Consider the following 10,015-nt stretch of genomic DNA (forward strand, 5'->3'; position numbering starts at 1 on the left):
GTCAATTGGCACAAATTTTGATTTATCAACATGATATATACTTTTTAATAAGGACTCGCTTCATCAAAATACTGATCATAACTCAAAACAAGCAAAAAGCAAAATTTGAAGTTTTCAAAAGCAATATTATAGTAACTTCACTTTAATGTTTTCAAATATGCATACTTTGTAAAACATCACCCCAAAATCAAGAAACTTCAATTTCTAGTCATATTTATCTTAATAAATAGAATGACTAACCATAAGTCTCAAAAAGATAAAGGTAATGGGAATTCATGTCGGCCTCGGCCTCCCATGTTCCACCCTCAACTAGGTGATATTTTCATAATACTTTTACAAAAACCATCTCTTTATTCCTTAACATCTTGACTTGCCTATCAAGAATTTTAACCGGGACATAATCACAACAGCGGTCATCCTTGACAGCAAGACCCTCAACAGGAAGAATGGACTTCGGATCACCAACACAGTTTTTCAACATAGAAGCATGGAAAACCGGATGAACCGAGGCCAAAACACTAGCAAGTTTCAATTCGTAGGCAACCTTACCAATCTTTTGCAATATTTCATAGGGACCCACATAATCAGGACTCGACTTTCCTCTCTTGCCTAATCTAACCACCCCTTTCATTGTTTAAATTCATAAATACACCTTATTACCTTCTTCAAACTCCAAATCTCTTTTCCTATGATCAACATAAGTCTTCTTCCAGCTATAGGCCGTTTGAAACCGGCCCCTTATGATATGAACCTTTTCCAAAGTCTTATAAAAAACCCCGGGACTGAGAAGCGTTGTCAACCACTTTAAACCATCCAATAGGAGACCTATACCTCCTATCATACAAGGATTTATAGGGATCAATGGAAATGGATAAATGAAAACAATTATCGTAATGAAACTTCACCAAAGGTAAATGTTTATCCCAATTCCCTTTAAAATTAATAATGAACGCCCTAAGCTTATCTTAAAGGGTGTATCCTACGTTCCGCTTAAACATCCGTTTGGGGAGGAAAAGTAGTGCTCAACATCACTTTATTACCCTACCCTGCTTTGGAATGACCTTCAAAATCTAGATGTAGGTGCGCCCCAATCTAATATGATTGATAACTGAATGCCATGGCGGCACGGAATCTCATCTAGGAAGATTCTTGCATAATCATTTGTCGAATACGTAGACTTTACGAGAATAAAATGTGCGGACTTAGTCAACCTATCAATAATCACCCATATCAAATCATAGGATCTTTGAGTCTGAGGCAACCCTACTACAAAGTCCATATTAATTTCTTCCCACTTCAAAGTAGGAACTTGGATATCTTGACGTAAGCTACCCGGCTTTTGGTGTTCGTCCTTGACTTCTTGTCAATTTGGACACTTAATGACAAACTCAACAATGTCCTTTTTCAATAAATCTCCTGCAAGTCATGGTACATTTTTGTCGAGCCTGGGTGAATGGAGTATAGAGACCCATGGGCTTCATCAAGGATCCGATCTCTCAACCCATCAATATTAGGAACACATAGTTTCCCTTGGAATCTGAAAATGCCATCCCCCCTAAGGAGAATATCTCATTAATTTTTCCGAGGACAACTTCTTCGAACTCCATCAAAGATTTGTCAAGGTTTTGTTTGGACTTTACCTCGACCACTAAAGATGATTGGAGTTATTATGGACTATAGCACCCCCATTTGGAGAACCTCCAACTTCACCCCAACCTAGCCAACTGTGAATTTCCTTTGCTAGATCTTTCTTAGCTTCCTCAATGTGGGATACACTACCCATAGTCATACGACTTAGGGCATGCGCCACCACATTAGCATTTTTGGGGTGATAGAGGACACTTATATCATAATCTTTCAACAACTCTAACCACCTCTTTTGAAAGAGGTTCAACTGTTTTTGGGTAAACACATATTGGAGACTCTTAGGGTTGGTGAAAACATCAATATGAACCCCATACAAGTAGTACCTATAAATTTTCAAGGCAACCACCACGGCCTCTTACTCAAAGTCATGAGTGGTGTAGTTTCTCTCATGTGCCTTAAGTTGTCTAGAAGCATAGACAATCACTTTCACATGTTGAATAAGTACACACCCCAAACCCACATAGGATGCATCACAATACACAATGAACCCTTTTTTTCCCTCTGGAAAAGTCAACACCAGTGAGGAAGTAAGCCTATGCTTCAACAATTGGAAGTTTCTCTCACACTCCTCTGACCACTCAAACTTCATACACTTTTAAGTAAACATAGTCAAAGGAGATTCAATGTATGAAAATCCATCCACAAACCTACGATAGTATCCCGCTTAAACAAAGAAACTTATAATGTCAGTTGGAGTCAAAGGTCAAGGCCAATTTTTCACTGCCTCCATTTTCCTTGAGTCTACCTCAACTCTCTTACTAGAGATGATGTGACCAAGAAATGTCACCACCCTTCACAAAAATTTGCACTTACTATATTTTGCATACAATTGATGTTCCTTAAGGGTTTGTAATAATACCCTCAAATGAACCATTTGATCATCCTCATTCTTTGAATATACAAACATGTCGTTAATGAATACGATGACAACTGCATATAGGTCATTTCAAAATGCCTGCATAGGTCCATAAACACCACCAGAGCATTAGTGAGATCGAAAGACACTAACAAAAATTCATAGTGCCTATACCGAGTCCGAAATGCCATCGTTGGTACATCCTCACCTCTCACCCTAAGTTGGTGGTACCCCAACTTCAAGTCTATTTTGAAAAATAACTCACCCCGTGGAGTTGATAAAACAAATCATATATCCGAGGAAGAGGGTATTTATTCTTAATTGTAACCTTGTAAGTTGACAGTAGTCAATACACATTATAGAAGACCTATCTTTCTTCTTTACGAATAACACCTGAGCACCCCACGGCGAAATGGTAGGCCTTATAAAGCCCTTGTCTAAAAAATTCTTGAGATGTGCCTTCAACTCCTTTAATTCGGCCAAAGCCATCCGATAAGGAGGAATTGAAATGGGCTTTGTATTCATTTGATAATTGTATTGGCGTGGGGTAAAATTAAATTAAAATAGGGGGTCAAAAAGTCAATATTGAAAGTGAAAGGACTTGCAGGTAAAATAAGCGAATAGAATTGGGCATGCTGGAAAAACATGCATGCAACCAATCCATACCCAATATAATATTGAAATCCAACATATCAAGCTCTACTAGATCAACATGGGAAACTCTATTGGGAAACATTATGGGACAATTTTTTATACTCTTTTTGCAACAAATGATTAATCCACCGAAGTAGACACTATAAAAGGGTCGTGCAAAATGTTGGTCAAGATTTCAAATTTTTAGCTACAAGAGGTGTAAAAAATGATAAAGTAGCACCGGGATCAAGTAAGGCATAAGCATCAATAGAGAAGACTCCCAACATAGCGGTCACTACGTTGGGAGAAGTCTCTTGCTCACCCCTAGAGCGGAGAGCATAGAAGAGGTTCTTATTTGGAGAATCACTAGAGCCACTTGCTTGAGCTTGACCACTACCCTTGTATTGACCCCTCACATTTTGGCAATCCTTAACCTCCTGCTCAATTTTTTCACAACCAAAGCAATTTTCCTTCCTTTTGAGGCAATCAACATCGTGCTACTTGCCACACTTTCCACAAGTTGGCTTCTCTATTAGTGAATTAGTACCCCTTCCCTCTTTAAATTAGGGGTAGACACACTATCACGACTAGACTTTGGAAGATTAGTACGAACATGACTTGAAACCCGCTTCTTCAACCAAGGCTTGTCTTGTATCTCAAGCCTAGTCCTTGAAGAACTTTCCTCAAAACATCTTTCCCATTTAGCATCAATATTCTTTCTATTTTTCCTAGCCTCCTCCACTCTCCTACCATGAACCATAAGACGAGATATGTTTATATTGTCATGCAACATAGCCGAATGACATTCCTTATGCAAGATCCCCAATACTCCCATCACAAAAGCGACCCATTTCATCTCTAGTATCAGAGACAAAGGAAGGAGCATATTTGGAAAATTGAATGAACTTCAAGGAGTAGTCATGAACACTCAGACCCTCTTAGAAGAGGTTGACAAATTCCACCACCTTAGCCTCCCTCATCTGTATAGGGAAGAAAAGATCAAGAAATGCCTTTTTTGAAGATCTCCCAATCACCAGTCCACTCTGAAAAGGCCTATTATTCCTCCATTGCACATGCCATGTTTGAACCACATCCTTGACTGGACAACTCGGCCTTCTAACTTGAAGATACCACCATAGAATATAGTATTGGGGTTCTTCCTCAACCCTAGACACGTTAAAGATCGGAGGGTTCATTCCAGCGAAGACCCTTGGACGCGAAGCTATAATAGAAACGTGTTGATGAGTCAGAGAGAAATCTTCTGATTGGATTGGGCCGTCATAGCTTGGGCTTACACAGTTTCGGCTTGTGCTTGAGTAGTAATGGCTTGGGCCATTTGAGCAAGAATATCCCTCATCTCTGCCTCCGTCAGAGGTTGAGGGTTAGCCGGGGCTTGATCAACATTTGCATTTTACTAAAGTGGAGGAACTTTTTCACCATGGGGAAGAGCTCCCCGATTAGCAACTTCCTATTCAAGACTCCTTGTCGTATTTCTTCGACTGTTCATACTTCCTATAAGCACAACAATGGTATTAGATAGAAAAGCAAGCTATACATATACTCTAGTGGCATGATATAAGATTTCTGAGAAAGAGAGTGTTTCCTAGGTATTACATATATTCCTATTCATAAATGTGGCGCGCTTCACCATTATGAATAGAAAACTACATAGACGTGGTAGAGAGAGAGACTTAACTCAACGATATTAAAACTCATGCATAGCGTTCTACTTTTATATTGTTGAGTTAAGTCTCTCTCTCTACATAGACACTTTGTAAAGGAAGGTTGCATAGTGCTCTACTTTTATTTCACCTATATATATTAATAATATAGAAATAGTCTCAACTATTGTCTCATCTCATACAATCTAAACGATTATCACAATATCGGCATATCCCTTACATCAATCCAACAAGACCATATATAGGTCATACAAAAGTACAGTACACAATTGAAAAGGAAAAAAATGAAAGAGTCCTTAAGTTCATGACAAGTGTGTAAGCTAGAGGATAGCATTGCCTTCGGATGTTGAGGACCGACCACAATTGGATGAAAGGAATAATCTAACACTTCAAAAATGTCGCCTTCAGAACACTTCAATGACCAGAACCTAAAATGTTTGTGAAAAGGGAAGAAAATGGGGTTAGTACTCCACATTTACTATGCATGAAACCATATATACATACCACACCAAAACATGCTAAAAAGGACATTTAGTGCAAATATGCTATTTTACCTCTGCAAAGGTTTATGCGCAATTAATTAACTATACCCACCTATTTAGACATGCTCAACAAGTCAAATAAAACATATTTATATCAACACACTTGAACCCATAATCTAATACAACTCTATCCCCAATTAAAAGTAACATGAATAAGAGTTCATCACATAAATAACAAAGTAAGACGTGTAATGACCAAGCAAAGCCCCTTACTTAATGAAGTAACCCAACAAGAACTATAAATAGCATTATCTTCAACTAACATACTCTTTAACTCATAAGTTCATACATTAACAACGAGACCAATTGCATGTTCATAAACATCATAATTACCATATAGAATTATTTACCATTATCATTTTCCATATATAATTTTAGCTTCCTAAAGCTCCTATCAAGGAAAACTAGAACAAGGCATACGTAGAGTGTCATACCTCTACCTAAGCTATGTTTAACTCTTTAAGTCACTTTTGTTTGTTTACACATCATTATTTCATTTTACTTTAGCTAACACAATCCTCAACCGACATAGAACACTTTAGCTGAATTTGGAATCGAATCTCATTAAACCCTACAGCGAGAGAAGGTGTACCACTTGCCAAGGTAGTACCACAACATGAAACAAAGAAACTACGTGGATCAACGAGCTAGATACCTATGAGGCGCAACATACTTCGAGAACTAGGAGATATAATTGGGACCCTCCTTATGCCATGCATTGTAGTCTCCAATCTGAAGACTAATTTAGTTCTCCTACCTTCCCTATATGAGAAATGACACTCCTCAATCTAGTTTACTCGGTTCTAAGTTGGAGTCCCTCTTTGAATGTCTTTAAGCCTTTAATTATCAATCATAGCTTAGTTTAGGTCATAGGGTATACCCCTTGTATAATCATCATCAGTATCTCAATAAGAATTGTATGACTGTAAGTCCTTTCACCACAATTCATAAAAGTGAGGTTAACACATTACATATCATTTTCATAAAAAGGCACATTGTTATACATTAACACTGTTATAACCTTTGGATGTTAACAACCTCACAACCATAATAAATACATTTGAATTAGACTCCATACCACCCAATTAATCCTAATACAAGGCATACTTCTACATGATATCGTAACTTAACAAGAATTAATCACAGTTGGAAGTAAAGATAGAGATTCTAAGACATACCAAGTCTTCCTCATAATTATTCCTCAAGGTCTTACCATCAACCCATAACTCCACCTAGCTATGGGAGTAACATCATCACACAATGATAAGCAATAAGACAACAAGGAAAATAGCATCTCTATAACACAATCTAACGCGGTCTTAGCCTTAGACAAGATAAATGAACTAGTCCTTACAATATTTTTCTTGCCTTGAATCACATCTAAAGAATTTGCATAATAGGCCTAAAATTCATCTTAATTTTATCATAATAACACCAAAGCAAAGTTACCTAATCAATCACTAACTCAATTTGATAATCACAATATGATATAGGTCAAGATTACAACCTAGGGTTAGTGGTTGAAAATTATGTTCTTCAATTTGTATTAAACCACTAAAAAGTATCACAATAAATTCAAAATACATGTCAATATACTCAATATAACCTAAAAAACATTAACAACTCAATTCAAACATTCAATTTCGTAATTGAATCAAACCCATAAGAAAACTCAACTTTTGAAATCTATTTTGAGAAACGTTTTGAGGAAAGAGTCCCAAAGGTGAATAAAACCCATAACTTAATGTTTTGATGAGAATTTAAAGATTAATCCACTCTTTTCCTGCTGCCAATTACTCTCCTAACATAGATTCAATGGAGTCTTCCAATTAGAGAGAGAAAGAAGAGAGAAGGTAGAGTAATTTGTTTTTGAGTTGTGTTTAGATGAAATGAAGTTAAGCACATTATATGGTGACTAACAAACTTAATTAGATCCCCTTTAGTGGGACCACGGTGCCATCGACGCTCTGTTAGTCCACACACGGACCGTCGATTATCCCGTCAATGCACGCTGTCCACACAGTGTTTTCTTCAACACAATGGTCCTCCTCATGGGCCCTTGGTTGGTCCTTGAGGAGTCTTACCCGGACGTTTTGACCATGAAAAAATACAAATACCTATTAACTACCCTTTTACCAATTTTTATACATTTCTGACTCCTAAAGTCTAGTCGAATAGACAAAGGCACGTTAGTACCTCTTTGAACAAACTTCCGGATGTCATGGACATTCTTGAACGTCTTGGTTCTTACAATTTTAGATACCGGTTAAAATTTAAGATCGCCAAATTTTCAATTTGATGACAAAGGAGGCTGCATCTTTCAAGATTCTTTTGGATGAACCAATTTGTTGAAGAAAATACTTGCGAATTAAAGAGGATATGAAAAACGAATATCCACATCTCCTTTAATCCCGAGAGAATGCAAATGAAGGTACTAATTTTCTTCTTAGTACTTTAAAAACTATGAGAAAGCATGATTGTTACTTACTTTTAGATTGTTGAGTGTTACTTGATGTTACCAGTCTTAGGATAGTAACATAAATCTCATTCGCGGATGAATTTCTCAAGGGGGATATATTGTAACATCACATAACTCATAAAAAACAAGAATAACCTAAGAAACTAAAATTGATCATTTTATGAAAGAATAGGAAAAATCTGAAAATTTCATAACTTAAAAAAGTGAATTTTTGTCATTTTCAAACGGTCATAACTTCTAGATGAGGAAAAGTTAAAGTCAGCTCTTTTTATGGTTGCATAGAACTTTGAAAGATCTTTCTAATGGTGCCCATTTTTGTGATTTCGATATTGTATGAGGGATATATGTCTTTTGGAAGTTGGGTTGTTGAAGTGAGGAAAGTCCAATTCCAAATTTTAGTAAGGTCAAACTTGTCTTTTCACCCATGTATTTCCCAATTCATTTTAAGGGTTTATTTGGGGTAAATATTAGTTGCAAATCCCAATAGAAAGCTTATACATGCTTATGGATTGAAGAAGAGAAAAGAGAAGAAGTAAAAAGGGAGAAATATCAAGAATTCATCAAGGACGCCAAGTTCTTTAAGTGGAATTCATCGGTGGTGATCCTTACTAAGCATTTGAGATATTTTCTATTCGATTAATTAATACACATACAAATCTTGCTTCAGTTCTGTAATTCTTTTGTTGTGCACATTTTTTGAATGAGTTCTTGATAAATCTTGTTGAATTCCTTTTGTTGAGTAGATTAAAAGCATGTTTATGGTAATTAGTAGTTTCCGAGGTTATTTTTGAGTTAGATCTATTGGGTAGTGATAGTATTGATGATTCTAAGGGTATGGGGATTGAACTATGAAGGTTTAAGTATTTAATTATTAGAAAATGAGTTGAAAAATTCATCAGACTCACCTAGGCATTCTTGGCGTGTAGCGTCTGTAGTGTGCCACAAATTGGCTTCAGTAAACTATGGCCTGGCCTGGTAAGCTACAAGTGTGCCAGAACTAAGCCTCAGTCAACAGCGGTTGGAACGGGACACTAATTGTACGCCCAGATCGACGTTTTTTGACTAGGTTTCATATTTTATCATTCGTAAGTCCTTCCAAGGTACTTTAATATCTTTCAATGATTCTAATTACTTCAAATGAGTTACCTAAAAATTATTAAATAACTAAAATCGTGAAACTTGAATCCATAATCCAATTCAAGTAAAGTTAAGATCAAAGTCAAAGAAGATAAGAGTCAAGTCTTAAAATTAAGAAGAAAGCCAAAGTATGTTCTTAAAGTTTTCAAGAGTCTTAAACAAACATTTTAACTTTTTTTTTTAGGATAAAGCTACAAATTGAGCAAAGAATAAGGAGTTGAGTAAAATTCTCAAGACTTATAAGGGAACTAAGTATTCCGTATGAGTTATGTTACAAGTTGAGCAAAAAGTAAAGAGTTGAGTTTATTTCTCAAAAGTTATAAGGTAACTAAGTATTCTCTTCGAGTTACAAAAGTTTTCACATTTTTTAGCAAGAAAGGAAGCTAGACTTCCAACAGAGTATTTGACTAGTTTTAGTAAAGAGGTCTATGATTTCCAAGAGAATTTTTAAAAAGCTATGTTTTAGAAAATTATCTCAAACAAGACAAGAAGTTGTTTTTAAAACATATGAGCTAAGTATTTTGGGAGTAATATTGAGCACCGAGAGGACACGAGTTCATATTAACTTATGCCCCCATAAGCCATGTAGCCAACATGGACATAATAAGGGTCATACTTTTAATATGATTCCTTAGTGATTTTTAGCATAGACTAGTAGATCCACTTAGTAGTTAAGGTTCTATATTGATGACAAGGTATAGGCTGGTTCTCTTAAAATGTGAGGAATGACTTTGTACCATCGTTTAGGCTCATAGTGATAGTTGTCAATAAGAGAATCTCAAACAGAAACTATATTACTTTTATATGTAAGTAAACTTTAGTTTGTTATAGCATCTTCTTTACAGAACTACGTTGTTTTACAATATTACCAAGCTTTATATATACCACATGTATTTTAATTGCGTGTGTGTGTGTATATATATATATATATATATATATATATATATATATATATATATATTGAGTTAAATATTCATGAACTGAGTAGAGCCAAGGTAATTTCATCTTCTTTTTTTCAAGATTTAAGTTCTCATTTAAC

General features: G+C 35.9%; 1 protein-coding gene across 1 annotated transcript; it reads right to left on the reverse strand.

Annotated features, from left to right (window-relative positions):
• Positions 1–322: 322 nt before the first annotated feature.
• On the reverse strand, positions 323–631 carry LOC138338516 (uncharacterized). The gene has a single exon (XM_069289484.1). The coding sequence runs from the start codon at positions 629–631 to the stop codon at positions 323–325; it is 309 nt and encodes a 102-aa protein (XP_069145585.1).
• Between the last annotated feature and the right edge of the window lie 9,384 nt (positions 632–10,015).

Source organism: Solanum lycopersicum, chromosome 9 (genome assembly GCF_036512215.1).
Source record: "Solanum lycopersicum chromosome 9, SLM_r2.1".
NCBI lineage: Eukaryota > Viridiplantae > Streptophyta > Magnoliopsida > Solanales > Solanaceae > Solanum > Solanum lycopersicum.

Excerpts from the sequence above, each read along its gene's own strand:
- LOC138338516 (XM_069289484.1), bottom strand. The coding sequence starts at position 631 with ATGAAAGGGGTGGTTAGATTAGGCAAGAGAGGAAAGTCGAGTCCTGAT.